At 48.1% G+C, this 15,328-nt stretch overlaps 2 protein-coding genes across 3 annotated transcripts in view; one reads left to right on the forward strand and one right to left on the reverse strand.

Moving 5' to 3' along the window:
- LOC135394538 (Krueppel-like factor 12) overlaps positions 1 to 15,328 on the reverse strand; it is a 334,317-nt gene that overhangs the window by 166,215 nt on the left and 152,774 nt on the right. The gene's annotated exons all lie outside the window — the stretch shown is intronic.
- On the forward strand, positions 938 to 10,652 carry LOC135396111 (kynurenine formamidase-like). Of its 2 annotated transcripts, none has more exons than XM_064627154.1 (2): positions 938 to 1,203; positions 9,499 to 10,652. In XM_064627154.1, the coding sequence occupies exon 2, from the start codon at positions 9,527 to 9,529 to the stop codon at positions 10,415 to 10,417; it is 891 nt and encodes a 296-aa protein (XP_064483224.1). In that variant the 5' UTR covers positions 938 to 1,203; positions 9,499 to 9,526; the 3' UTR covers positions 10,418 to 10,652. The 2 variants fall into 2 exon arrangements, with proteins under 2 accessions (XP_064483224.1, XP_064483222.1); XM_064627152.1 differs by having other exon boundaries at positions 938 to 1,178.

The raw sequence follows: 15,328 nt of genomic DNA on the forward strand, positions 1-15,328 counted from the left end.
TATTTTCTTACGATGCTCAGAGTCGCCCTGCAAAATATTTCATTTTAATTCGCGGCAATTATTTATTATGATCGAATTTTCCAGTGTCGAAGCCAGCATCGAAGCCGACGTTTCCGCCGCTGTAACGTCATTGTTAGTAACTTCGGGTGTCCACTCTTGCCAAGCAATCAAGCCACCGATTCCAGACAAGAGTTGTTGATGACGTTTTACCATATACGAAAACAGTCGTCATGCACCTTTATCTTGGCCACACGCCCTTGCGTCGTCTGCAAAGGTGCGGTAGCTCACACGTGCGTCGCCGTGAAACCGAAACCGGAGTATACCGTTCGTTTTTCTTGTCCCCACAAAAAACCAGGACTCTCTACTGTGTGAAGTTTTGCATATAGCATCTACGCGTAACTTGACATGTCCGACCGACACGACACATGACACGACCGACATTCCACAAAATAATCCATCGGGCGGGAACCATAGGGAATATCCTGCGGCCAGCCAGAAGGTATTTCGCAGCAGATGACAAGGCCGATTTGTCGTCTGCTGCGTGCGAGGTACGCCACTCCCGATATTCCGGCGCTGCGCGAATGCTCACTTCCGGAACTTCCGCCCCGTAACCAGTCTTTTTTTTTTTCTTTTTCTTCCGCTAGAATATTCCGTGGGCATGCCACCCTGTGAATGCCTCGTGTGAATGCACGGTTACAGTCGGATAAAATTCTAAGCCGAAAATCAGTCGACAACTCCAGACTGTTCCTTTAATCAACTTAGCTCACCGCCCATTATTTCTGCTTTCTTTTACAAGAAGGAAATACGGGAAGGCCAAGATATTCCAAAACACTGCAGATACCCAAACCGATTATCAGCGAAGTCTCCCATCACCTCCCCTTTCCCATGCTATCGGCCAAAAAGCACTCCCCAACATCCGGCACCGTTACGTAAACAGGGCGTGTATCATTTCCCCTCGCTGGAGTTTCCCCAGCGCAAGGTCGTCTGGTCGTCTGCCAGTGTTTGGTCATCGAAGCTGCGAACACCTATATTCAAAATCAAACTTTCCGTTCGGTACCCGATAGGCGCTGGCATATCGTTTTCGTGCTCTGAGAAGTGAGGTCAACGACTGACCGCTTCGAAGGGTCCACTCATCTGTGACCAGAGGCCGGCTTCCACAGAGCTTCACGCTTGGCTAGGTAACATTCCTGTCTTCTTCGCTGTGTAAGCACATCCTTGCACTGTTCAATGTTTGTTAACGTAATTTCTCGTGCAGTAACATTGCGCTTTACAATTATTCATGCTTTACCCAATTAGTATTATACGAGTGAGTAACTCACATATTTTATTTCGAACTTGGAAGGGTTCGGGGAAGTAGTTCGTAACCGCTCGTCATATCAGCTTAACAGCGTAACATCTGCGTCCTGGACAGTGGTGAATACGAAGGAGAATACTGCTTATCACGAATTCCCTTCTTTTCAATGAACATGCTAATTTTTTATTGTCAGCATTTGGAAGCTGTACAAATGTTGCTTAAAAATAACACACAAAACAGAATAAGGAAGAGCATGCAACCAGACAAATGGGAAGTTCAAACCGTAGAAAGGCAACTGACACAAATACGCCGGCTGACACTTTCTTTCTTTTTATTGTTTTACTGTGTCATTGGGACAGCCTAAGCGTTGCAGCGTTTACAGTTGTGCTGTTCCTATATGTTGTTTTAGTTCGTCACTGGTTATTAGTTTGTTGTCGTTCTTCACCTCATTAGGCAAACACACACACACAAGAAAAAACGTGTCTGAAAGAGTGCCAAAGACGTGACACATTTGTTCCACAAAGGGTCCCAGGACGGTCATTCGTTTGGTGGTTGTGGCGCTTAGCGTCTAAAGACAGCCGTACGTCGGCCTGTGACCAGTGTTGCGGATTTAAATCCGGGGATTTGATTTAAATCCATCAAAGGGCTCGTGGACTCGATTTGGGATTTGATATACGGGGAAAATATGGCGAGGATTTGGACTGGGATAGAATCACATTTTTCACAGATGATTTGGATTTGGATTGAATCACATTTTTGGCAGATGATTTGGATTTGGATTGAATCACAATTTTGGCAGATGATTTGGATTTGGACTGAATCACGTTTTTTTCCGACGGAATTGGATGTGTATTTGGTCAAGCTCCTTAAGGGAAATGGCTGGATTTTGACTGCTGCGAAATTTGACGTTGCCGGGAAGGCAGATTCCTTGTCAGTCGGATATGAGGCCGTCTCTATTACGTTTTTACAAGACATTTATCTGAATTGCATTTCACATATGTTTGCACATGACGCAATGCAACTCTTAATGAGGAGAAGGTTTGGATTTGGGATGGTTTGCCTTGCATCCCGCCATCTCGGTTCCCAATGTCCCGCCTAAAGTTCCGTTTCGTTCAAAAAGAAATTCCGTGATTTTTTTTTTTTTTTTTCGTGAAGCAATCTACGGAAACTGTCTGTAGACTGCATCAAGCTTAAGAGGTGGTCTGTCTGCCAGACAGACCACCTCTGAGGCCTATAGACATCTTTCCTTCCGAGCACTAAGGGTACGTCATGCAATACTCTCACACATAATCACATGGGCAGTTCGACGTTTAATTCACAACGGTATCACAGCTTTCTATGATTTCTTAGAAATGGAACGTATGGGAGAAAGCGCACCACTGGGTCGCTGAGCTCAGGCAAAGTTCGCGAAAAGGACTACCATACATGCATTTTGGTTCTGAACTGCGACTGATGTCGCGTTCCGGTGTCCCAGAGATTGCTAAAATAAGTCCTGAAATGTGCACATGAGAACCAGTTGTATGAGGTCATTGCGTCCAGGAACAGGAATGTGAATGTTGGTAGCCTTTTTTCATAGTGGCTTGCTTATGGTCAACTTGATGCCACCGTAGAACTCGTACCGCAAGAACGAACGACGAAATAGTCCTCTATTTAAGCGAGTGCACAGTAGATGATGATGTTTCCCCTCTCGGCTATTGGATGTCCGCAGCGGCCCGCTACACGCTGCTTTCGGAAGTTAGCGAAACATGTATTTGCAGTACGTGCAAGTTCTGGAGCTGTTGAACGAGTGTTCGCTGCAGCCAGCATGATCAAGACCGCGAAAAGAAACAGGCTGCATTCAGCTACATTGGAGCAGCTGGTCTTTCTAAACAAGAACCTGAAAGAATAAGACTGCTTACGCGTGTGGGCGGCTGTACTGTTGAGTTTGTTATAACACAACCACGGTGTGCAGCACGCAGCCATCACATTTAACGTAACATAATCCCCGACAGGTGACTTTCTCATATGTGCCGAGTAGGCGTATTTGACAAATGTTACTCCGATATCCACGTGAAAATAAAATGTCAGCTTCAACCTTCGCATCGCTATGTTGGCTGTTCATACTCTCCGCTGCAGGTGACGTTTATTGGTGTTTGTGCCATGTCACGGGTCTTATCCAGCGAATGCATGCAGTAACTGTATACCTTGTAGACATGGTCAGCTGCATGCTACAGTTATTTCGGGAACTTTAGCCCACGGATTCGTTGACGGACTTGATAAATCCGGATGTAAGACCGGATTTGATTTAGCATACCAAATACAAATCCGAATTTAAAATAATTTGATTTGTTGCCTCAAGTTTAAATCCGGACTTGATTTGGATTTGATTTGCGGTGTTCCGAAAAACATGGATTTGATTTAAATCCGATTTGACTCGTTAAATCCGCAACACTGCCTGCGACAGCCTGTGAACTCCAGTCGTGCAATCGCCATTCTTCAGTGTCCCACTCTCACCCTCAACGCATTAACCTCAGCATGCTTTTCTTTTAAAGTCATCGTCTTCTGTAATCCATCTCATCCTTCTTTCACCGTTAGTTAGTTTACCCTTAATTTCCTAATTATTTTATTTTCTCTTTTATTTATTTTATACTTCTCTCATTTATTTATGTTTTCTCTGCGGAATAGCAAGCCCACGTCCCGTTTGGCTGACCTCTCCCCTCGTTCCTTTGGTCTAATAAATATATCCCCCCCCCCCCCGTCCGTCGGATATGGAGCCACGATATTTGTGTCACAAGGATGGAGCTACAAAACAAACAATTCTGCACGCTTGTGAACGTGACCGGACAGGACCATGCATGCACATAGAGGATCAAGACGTACTTGCAGTGGCGGACTAGAGCACTGCACGGGCCTAATTTTCAGGCCCGTGCCCGACCCAGCCCCGGCCGCTACGGCCCGTCTTCTATATATTTCCAGCCCGGGCCCGGCTCGAGCCCGACTCCGCCGGCCCGGGCCCAGCCCGTACCCGGCTGTTTCCATGCTCAGGCCCAGTCCCAGCCCGCCTCTGCTCTATCTGTTCTCGAGGTTCGGAGGCGTATTTAGGTTTACTAAAGAGCACAGCGCAGCAAGGAAAAGGACGCAGCTAATTGGTGGAGAGTCAGGAGGTACACTCGAACGCAGCAGCGGCTGTGTTTCTCTGCCGGCAAGGCGCTCTGTGCTTGGTGCTTGCTTGCTTGCTTGGGAACGCAGCGCGCAGCGGCGCGTGGGCGTATGTACATTGCGGCTCAAGAGAGACTCATCGCCGCTTATTGCAGATGTTCCGGTGTTAGTTCCTCTTTCTTGAGCTCTCACGCGAACGAAATATATGTCAGAGCACCTAACCTAACATAACCGGCCCTCTTGCCGGACTCTCATAAACACGAAATATGTCAGAACACTTAACCTCACTGACCCTCGTGCTGGGCCCTCACGAGAACTAAATATGCCCCAAAACCTAACCTAACTGACGCTCGTGCAGGACCCTCAGCGCGCCCGCCACACCAATCGTCCCCAAATGTGTGTGAGTGCACGCGTGAAATCCAGACCCATTCACGAAATAAGCATGATCACATATAAAAAAGTGATAGTTCGATGAGAATACCTGATATCCCATACAATGGGGAAAAAAAGTAACCTGAAAATTCAGCTGTCCAGTCTCGTGAAATATGTTCGCGTACATGCCAGACTATGTCTGGCGTTGTCAAGCCCGTACCCGGCCCGGGCCCGGTGGCTGAAACCCGAGCCCGGCCCAGGCCCGCCTAAAAAACGCCAAGCCCGGCCCTGCCCGGCCCGTGGGCCGGGCCGGGCTCGGGCTTTCGGCTAAGCCCGGGCCCGTGCAGTGCTCTAGGCGGAGCCAATGGGGGGGGGGGGGGGGCGATCGCCCCCCAAAACGTCAGTTTATACATTGGATTTCCCTCTCTCCCCTTTCCCGCTACGCGCTCCGACACAGGAACCCCCCCCCCCCATATAAACCGAGGGTCTGGATCCGCCCCTGAGCGGGGCAAGTCGGGAAACCAACCTCGCCGTTTAAGAGAGGAAGGGTTAGATCCGCAACAAAGTCAGCTCAAATAATCCGCGTCAATCGTTAACAACGGCTACAAACTACAACCTCATAGGCTAGACGGCAGGACCTACAACCTGCTAACATAGTTCCTTAGGCTAATCTGGAGTGCCCAGCATGACCGTCGGCCATTAAAGCATTATGAACATATCTATACTACAAAGAACATCCCGTGTTCATTTATGCACGTCATAGTCCAAATAGAAATAGATTGGCATTTGTAACTGGCCTTCTATTTGGATTATTCTTTTTAATAAACTAGAGTTCTGAAAAATCGTCAACTTTCACATAGCGATCGTTATCGTTATACGTATTTAAAGTTCGCGCACTCCAAAGCCGCTTTGATAGGCTCTCGCGATAGGTTGTGCCGAATCAAGGGCCGAAGGCAGGCCTTGCTCAACGACCCATCGAATACTCTGCATTCTCCGACGAACTCGTGCACCCTCACCGCATCCCCATCCTTCATCCTCCTCTATCCTCCATCCGTCCGTCCTTTCTTTGTGTTTTGTGTTCTTTTTTTTTTTTTTTGCTATAGTCGTGACGACGCCCACTTCTGTGTGGCCAACAACGGCGAGCCTATCCTGCCATTACCCCCCCCCCCCCCCCCCACGGGCCGAAGTCAGTCAGTCGTCAGTCGTGACGTCGCCCACCTCTGTGAGGCCGACAACGGCAAGCCATTTCACCATCACCACCACCACCACGGGTCGAAGTGGTAAATTTAACGCGCGTTATGGGATAACGACAAGTTGAAGATCGGGCCGAATGGATGCAGCATCAGTTGAATAGTTGTAGCGCCAGGGTTATCCTCAAGACTGAGGTGCGGATGGTTCGAATCCTTCCACCACCTGTGCCGTCTCAAGGTTTTTCCTCGGTTTCCCGGTAGACTTTCCGGACGCATGTCGACCATACCTCTGAAGTCGACCCAGGAAGCACACTCACACCCTCTGCTTCCCACTCCTTCAACCTCTCTCCGTCTGCCTACGCCTGTATAACCACATTTGTTTCGCAGCGCTAACACGAAATCAATCAATCAATCAATCAGCCAATCATAATTTAGTGGGAGTAACCAGACACTAATACCCATCCGTTTTGTACGCGGTTCGTCTCAGCCCTGTCAGAAACGCTTCCCATAACGAGGTGTATATCCTGTGGGCGTTCCAGTCTCCACCGCCGCCTAATCTGCATATACGAAATTCTCCGGCACGCCACGATCTTCGTATAATGCCATGACCCAGAATCTAAAAGCTGGAATATTGTTCGACTCTACCCACAACGTCGGCCCACGCGTATCCATTCAGGTATTTAGCGGGCGCTCAGGTGGGGAAAACGCCCCTCGCAAAGGAACATATTGGCATCAGATACGCAATGTTTGTTGATCCGCCTTCAATCTTCTTACGAAGAAATAATCCAGATTCCTCAAGGTCTCTGATCATGTCGCATTTTTCACGTTGCCAGTCAACTTTCTTTCTCCATTCTTTATCGGTATTGCGTTTACTTTAGATTGGTGTAGGCGCGAAATATTAATATTTATACGTCCAAGTTCAGAAGGCAGGTAGGTGGCGACGATATATCAGGTTGCCACTGAAATGCGAGCCGAAGTGTGAGTTTCCCGATGGTAGAGATTCGAAAAGTACGCTTGCTTCGTCTTTTTCCATAGTGCACTGGTTCGTTTCTGGGGCTTTCTATGCGAATCCAAATACTTTATCTGACGGTGCGAACAAACCTGCTCTAAATAAAGCTGACTTGTGCTGACAACACATCCTACAAAATCTCACCGCCTAATCGGAAAAATGAATATTTTTTTTAGAAATATATTTAGTAAATAATAAGGCTACCCGGAAAAGTGTTTAATAGAATGTCGACCCAATATTCGATCACGTGACATATTGATGCAAATCTATGATGTTAGAAGCCCGATGACAGTAAACAACGGGAGTTAGCAGAGGCAGACTTTGTTTCTTCCTCATGTGACGAAGTATGCTTTAAATGAGAAAGCAATCAGACCGAAACAGGAACGTGGAGAGGTGGTCGCAGAAAATTTCGCCTCCCAAGGCCACCGCGTTGACGTCACTCTGCATGGAGCGGACACGTAAAGTATACCACGTCGGTCGCAGCCGCTGTGTTACATTCCCGAAACAAAACAGTCGACGAAGATTCGGGATTAGATTATTCAGACACTGTTGGAAAGAAACAGCGGTCAGCTGCTTCCCTGAGAATCAGGAAACAGCGCAGGAATGGTACGATTAATGCACGGTGACGTTGGTCCACCGGAGAAAGAAAGAAAGAAGAAAGAAGTACTTCCATCGACGCCCAGTGGAAGCCAGACTTTTTCAAATTTCGAAAGTGGGTTTTATTCCCCCCTTCGTTTTCAAGTGAGATATTTCACAACTGTGCTCTGTTCGTGTAAATGATTGTGCGAATACCACAAGCTTGAAATCAATTTGGTTGCGAAGTATCGCATGTTCGAACAACTCGGGAAAAAAGTGCTGACGCCAGGGTTCGAACCTGAGCCTTCTGACTTCCGGTCAGATATGCTCCCGCTACATCGCGACAGCATGACTTTCTCTTGAGTTAGAGTGCCTCAAGACCAGCGGCATGGCGCCGAGCAGGTTAAGGCATCCCGCTCGTTGGTGGTAGCCAAAGTCGTGCTGAAGACTGGGAGGCGGTGGGTTCGAATCCTACCACCGGATGTGTTGTCTGAGGTTTTCTCTGGGTTTTCCGAAGACTTTCCAGACGAATGTCGGCACAGTTCCCCCTGAAGTCGGCCCAGGACGCATACTAACCGCCATGTCCTCCACTCCTTCCTGTTGTCCTCCCTGCATCTGCCCACGTCTGTACGCAGCTCATAGCCGCAGTTGCATCGCGGCGCTAATACGGAATAATAAAAAAAAGAGTGCCTCAAGTACAGGGGGGACGGACAACCAATCACGCAATTCCCACTCTCTCTTACATCTTTCTCACTCACTCACTCATTCAGACCGAGGCAGGGCGACAGCTTGTGAATACAACGTAAACAACGGGAGCTAGACGAGGCAGGCTACATTGAAGGGCAAACACGAAATCAAACACGAACGCGTAAGCCTCCAAACGCCAAGGAATCAATTGAATCAAACCTGTGACACGTGTGCATTTCCATTTTCCTGTGTGTGTGAAGAGTACCCAAGCAGCACAATGTACTAAAAGTCGAGTGCAATAGGGGTGGGCGGGTATGTGGAAGGCCTTGAACAGGCTGGTGAAACTAAAGAACATTGATAAGACACATGCCGTCCACCCCTATTGCACTCGACTTTAGGTACATTGTGCTGCTTGGGTAGCAAGCCAACTATTGGTTGACCTGTCCTAACACTTAAAGGAGAAGAAAAAAAACACGACGCCCAGATTCGAACCTAGACCTTTTGATTTCTGCTACCGCTACACCACGACAGCAGGGCTTTCTCCTGAGTTAGAGTGCCTCAAGTACACGGGGGATGGACAACCCATCACGCTATTCTCATTCTCTCTTACATCTTTCTCACTCACTCACTCACTCATTCAGACCGAGGTATAGGGCAACAACTTGTGAATACAACGTAAACAGCGGTAGCATATGTGACCGAAAATCAAGTTCGAATCCTGGCGTCAGCACCTTATTTTCCCCCCCGAGTTGTTTGATTCACAATGACAGTGTCGCAGCACGAGGGTGTTTCGGAAGTTCACCCCCCCCCCCCTCCGGAATCGTACATTTGGCAGTGCATTCCGGAGAGGGAAAAATAGATAAATCCTCTCCCCCATGTAAAGTTCCCGTAGAACCCCTCCCGAAATATTTTTCTTGCTACGCTGCTGCCCATGCCCAATGAGATCAGCACTCAAAACATCGAGATAGCTTTATCCAAACGGAACAACACCAGTGTCGGGAGATTAGCTTTAAACAGCAACTCTTCCATACTTATCAGACAATATTGGGGCACTCATTCAGCGGGCAGCGCCCTAGAGATGACCTCAGGCCAAAGTGCCGGCTTGATAAGGCACGCCCGTAAAAATCTGCCAATAAAAGTGAAGAACCCAGAGAATGGTATTCTAACACACTGCAAGGTGCACTTTCACCTCTGATAAGATAATGACCGTGACTTCTTGCGCTTTGTTGCAGTTGGCTGTGTTCCCTGTTCGAGGTGGTCATGGCAGAGAACTCAGACGCCTTCTCAGAAGACTTGGAACGAAACCACATGCCAAGTAAATGGGGAGTGCGACTCAAAGGAGACGACCTCATCAACTACTACTTGAGTACGTCCGTGAAAAACAGCAATGCTTTCAAGTCAGACTTCAAGGGTCACCTCAACGTTGTCTACGGAGAAAGACCAGAAGAAAAGATGGATATCTTCGGGTACGATACTGTTCCTCAAGATGCACCAGTCGTTATCTTTTTTCACGGTGGTTATTGGATAGCTGGCAACAAGGACATGCACTCATTCGTCGCGAAGAGCTTTGTCCTGGCCGGGATTGCAGTTGTGATAGCTGGATACCCTTTAGCTCCGAAAGTAACGTTGGATGACATCGTCGCGTCAGGAAAGCGCTGTGCTAAGAAGGTGGTAGACATGTCCCTACGCAAACGTTCGGCCGGCGTGTTTTTAAGTGGTCATTCTGCCGGAGCTCACATCGCCGCAATGATCTTATCAGATAAGGCCTGGATGAGCGAGAGCAAGGGGCATGTCAAAGGTGCGGTACTGTTTTCTGGGGTTTATGATACTCTTCCGTTGTTGAGGACGTCTGTGGCTCGTGACGCTGGGATAACGATCGAACAGGCAACGAGAGCTTGCCCTCTGTTGAAGTTCTCCGACATTCCCGCGAACGTAAAGGTATTGATTGTGGTAGCCGAGCATGATCCTCCGCCGTTTCACGAGCAGGCTCAAGTATACAAGGAGAAACTGTTTGAACGTAATGTGCACGTGGAGTTCTTGAAGTACCCTGGTGACGACCACTTCACTTTCTTCGAGTCACTTATGGATAGAGAGAATGAAGTAACTCAACGCATTGTACAGTTCGTTCTGCGAGGGTGTCAGAAAATATGAAGACAACTTGTTGTATGCGTGGCAGCGTCTTACTATGTCAGTTATTAAACATGTATATGTAACGGTCCCATAACGGAGTATGAGCACAATCGTGTACGTGCATCTAACGTGTGTATATATTAGCCGCCACACATGAATGAAAGCTGCAGTCGATCGTTCTGAAATGTTTGAACAAATGTTTGTGCATTTGAGCGCTGTACACCGAAAGTAAATAAATCAATGAAATAATTAAACCTATAAACTACGACCCAAACAAAATTATTCTATACCGTTCATGTAAACGCTAATACACCAGCTGAAGTTCCCCGTCACTGTCTATGTGGAACGCCTTACACGCTAAGGGACGAACAGCTTAACGTCAGAAAACACATGTACCAAAGATATTTTTAACTAAGAGAGATCAACTGGTGCCATGCTGTAGCGAGACCAAGCACCACAAAATCCGTATTCACAACTTACCTGTTAGATGCCTTGGCAGGCGTCACGCATTCAACACAATACCTTCAGCAAAGCAACCGTTGACTATCCCGCAGCACATGTCTCATTGTGCATGCATAAAACTGTAGGGAACAGGAAACAATGTCCCTCATAGTTCCATCGGGGGCGTCCACCACAAGGAGGGGTCCCCAGAAGAGATAATAAAAGGCGTGCAGATTCCACGACAAGAAGAAGGATTCCTGCGTTGTTTGGGGGGTGGTTGGGGCACGGTCCGCCTTAACCGAGGGCTCGTCGCTGTATCCACCCAGGGCGGATCTAGGCGAGCCACAAGTATCCATCCAGTCGCGTCCGCATCCATTTGCTTTAGTTTCTCTTAATGTCTTAGTGAGCCGTCGTGCGTATTTAAGACATAGCGGAACATGCGGTTGTTTCACAATACGTCGACGACACCATAGTTTGTTATTGCAATGCTTAAGTACATGTCCTAGGCTGCAGGTGTGCCACGAGCAGCACTGTCATTTGTATTGCCAACTGTAGGATGGGAAAAGCGCAATGCTTGCTCACATCACGCTCCAAATATAGTACTGCCCTCGCCCTAAAAACGAAGAGCATGCATGCACTTCTTTGTCACCTCCACGGCGGTAACGTGCTGGCTTGCTGAGCTCAAGATCGCGTGTTCGATCCCGGCCGAGGGCGGTACCAATGTGGGGGAGGTAAGCATTGCTTCCAGCACCGTGTGTCGGAGATTTCCGGCGCACGTCAAAAGGAACCCAGGTGGTCCAAATTATCCGCAGTCCTACCCTGCGGCACGTGCAACATGTCACCACACTGGGCAGACAAACCTTACGGGTAACATCACGGTACCTGAAAGAACTGATGTTCTGAGGCTGGAACAACATAGAAGGGACAAATACATACAACGCCTCAGCTCATCTGTTAGCTTAGCTCAATTGGTAGAGCCTTGGACCGGCAATCCAGAAGATGTGGGTTCGAGTCCTACAGCTGGCTAACCTTTTCAGTGACTTTCATCTTTCATCACGGTATCATTATTATTTATTCGAGCTTATTGGCTTAACGAAGTCCTTCGGCTGCGCTCGATCAACCTCCACTGATAAAAGATGGTCGAATGTTCTCACGAGCATCTCCCAATGTTAGGCTTGTTCATCTTCTCACAGCTGCACCAAGTATGAGGCTCTTATCGAGGACAAACGTTTTTTCCCACCACGCCAGCTGTGCTACAAGGCAGAGGTTGAACGCAAGCCCTCTCCTGAACGGTCACTTGCCCTACTCTACTGACGTCTTGAACGCATACTAAAACGGCATAGCCCACCTGAAATCCGTTCCCCCCATTAAAAAGGGACGCAGACATTCCACTCCCCCTATTCGTCTATGCTGGCATTACGGGTTGCACCCAACGGCGTGTAAAGCGCGGGTGGGGGCGTTATACAGCAACCGACCATGCACGCGCGACGTACGATGCTTTGGGTGTGGCCCTGCCAACATGTACAAACTATTCTTTTGGCGGCTGTCTTACGTCTCTTCGCAACAGGGTGCTCTATTCTTTCGTTAAACAGGCAGGCGCGCGCCCAATTTATGGTCCTGTAGTATACCATTGGACAGTCGGCAAGGGCGGGTGAGTACCGCCGACGGACTGACGTCCAAACGTCCAGCGGTTGCTCCCTTGTGTATCCTACGTTGGCCTAATTGGTGGTAGGCGATGTGTACGGGTAATATACAAGCAGTTCCACGAAACGCTCGTTCTCTGAGTCTTGGAAAGCTTGTTTCATTGAAGACGTAGCGCGGGAAGGAAAGGGGATGTAAGCTACAGCGCGACGTTGTCCGGGGCGTCTTTGTTTGGCGATATTCCATGATGATGTTGTAGGTTTTCATCGTTGTGACTATATACCAGTGGCGGTCCCAAGCCGGCCCCCTCCCTCCAAAATAGCATAGCCTGGTCCAGTTTTCGTCTCTTCCTCAACCTTTTCTCGCACGAAATCCTATCACTGGTACCAGTGATAGGTTGAGCCCTATAGGTTGAGATCAGAGGTGAGAGACCAGTGATAGGTTGAGAAAAGGTTGAGCCCGTGTCCAGAACCCCTCCCCCCCCATCGCAACCAAATGGATAGCAACTGGCTAAAGGTTCGCAGACGCCCCCCCCCCCCCCCCCCCAAAGTACTTCGCTGGGACCGCCCCTGCTATATACTAGAGTTGGGTATAGGATTACACGGTTCTCCAGTATGTGAAAACAAAACTGACCACAGACTGGGTATTATAAAGCGATAGTATGTGCACAACAGTTGCTGACAGATTAGAAAATTTATTGTATGGCGGTTCTTTCCTTGGTGTAGACAGGGTCGCGAGGACACGGTCCAGAATCTTTGGTTCAGACCTGCCTCACTTGATATCCTTTCTCGTCTGTCCACCAGTGCAGACATAGACATAATCACCTTGTATGACTTCAGGGTTCTGCCCTAAAAAGAATTCATACAGATCAACCGTTTGCCTGTTAGCCTTTACACTTCCGTCCTTTCTTGGTGTTTTTCTTTCTTCTTCTTTCCATAGCAAACTGAATCCTCCCAACCCCATGACGCCTTTTTTGCACAATTACTCAACTCGCGACCTTCACAAACGCTGTAGCATCCCACTTATTTGCAAAGCCTCACTTTCAAGGCACTTTTTAATGACCTGTCCCAGTGTCACTAACACCACCTTCCGGGCCGAAAATTGGCACGGGTCTCTCCGACGCCGCCTTTCCCCGATGCGTCGAATAGCAGTGAATGTTTGAAGATAAGAACGGCATGTAAAAGGACCTTCGTTGCTACTTTGACTAGAAAGTCTTTAAAAGCGAGTGAGTGACCTCCCGCAGTGAATAATGTTGCCATCTCATCCGTGGGCTTGGCCAGCGTCCATTGCCAGATGGACCGGTTTGTCGCAACAGGACGAGCTGTGTGACTTGAATGCGACATGGACCCACGTATGTGGAGCATGGACGACGATAAACCACAGAACATCTTGAGGCGCTTCCTTCGTTACGGCGGACAGAGCTTCGAGCGACAAGGACGCCAACCACCACATAATCGGTCTTTGGGAGAGCCGTGAAGGCGGGATAGTCGCGGTTCGCCCGGAGGCTTCAAATGTGCTGAATAATACTAAGTGTATACTTTCATTGGCAATCGGTCGAGTATTTGATGTTGAGTGTGATGGGGCGTGATCTGATTAAGATTGTGAAGCCTTGCAGTTTCGAGGGAGTTTCTCAAGGGCGTTCGAGGCCAACGGTTTATGTGATTAGGTTGCAGTCATGGGGTACGTTTTACGGCATCATGCGCAGTCTTCGTCACGCGGTAATAGGTTTCACGTTCAGTTACACCGAAGCTGGTAAATTTGTAGCGTGAAATCCTGTTTGCAGAGATGTAGCCCTCTCCATGTGTCTTGAAGCCACGGGTGAATCCATAGAAAGCGTGGCCTCTTATATATCCAAAAGAAAGCCGAACCAACCTTTTGGAATTACTCGTATTTTAATATGATAATTTATATGATTTAAATTACGATTGATAATTTATAATAATATGATGATGACGACGATGAATCACCATCATGGTCTCATCATCATCATCAAAAGGGGGCATGATTTACTGATAAATTATCAGCAAACACATTGTCGCGACAACACTTTATTGGGATGGCCTTCTTCCAAGAGCTCTCTCAACGAGTTCCAATGAGCACTTAATGATGATGATGATGGGAGTAGTACAACAACAACAACATAGATGAATGGATGATGATGCCGATGTGAGATGTTTCCCTGCGTTGAGTGCAGGACCCTACCCCATTCCAAAAAGGTTCACATGAAAGGATGACGAGGGAAGGAAATCCCTACAGTTCGTGAAGGAGGCCGGTGGCCCTCAGAAAAGGAAAGAAAAGCGTCAAGTGCACGGCACTGATGTCCAGGGTTACTCCACGGGCCGAGAACTTTGCAGGTGTTGAATGGCCTCTGATCCAGCATTTCAAGTTGACATTTAAAGGCTCGTCGCTCGCGTACGTAGTGGCTGCATGCAGTCTTCGAGAATGTGTGGGATTGTTGCCGGGAGTAGTAGTAGTAGCAGTAAACACAGAATATTGGAATGTAACACCCGTTGTATCTTGACACGCTATTTTTGCATGCATATTCTTTATTCTTTTTGTTCCCTCTTGGACCATGGATACAACTATAGCCGTGTTCAATTTAAGAAGAAGAAAAAATCTAGTCGTCAACTGCACACGCCGTTGGAGATAAGGAGACACGATAGCGAGCCTGAAGAAATACTGCAGCGCCACCACGCGGCGTAGTGTCATGCGGCCAGTCTTAACAGCCAATAGGGAAGCAGAGTGAGTATGGCGGATTATATTATCTGGCGCAGGAGGAAGCGTTACCTCTCTCTGTGTCCAGCCATCCAACCTACGGCGCAGTGGTATTTTGAGAGCTGACGGACTAGA

This window comes from Ornithodoros turicata, chromosome 5, assembly GCF_037126465.1.
Source record: "Ornithodoros turicata isolate Travis chromosome 5, ASM3712646v1, whole genome shotgun sequence".
Taxonomy (NCBI): domain Eukaryota; kingdom Metazoa; phylum Arthropoda; class Arachnida; order Ixodida; family Argasidae; genus Ornithodoros; species Ornithodoros turicata.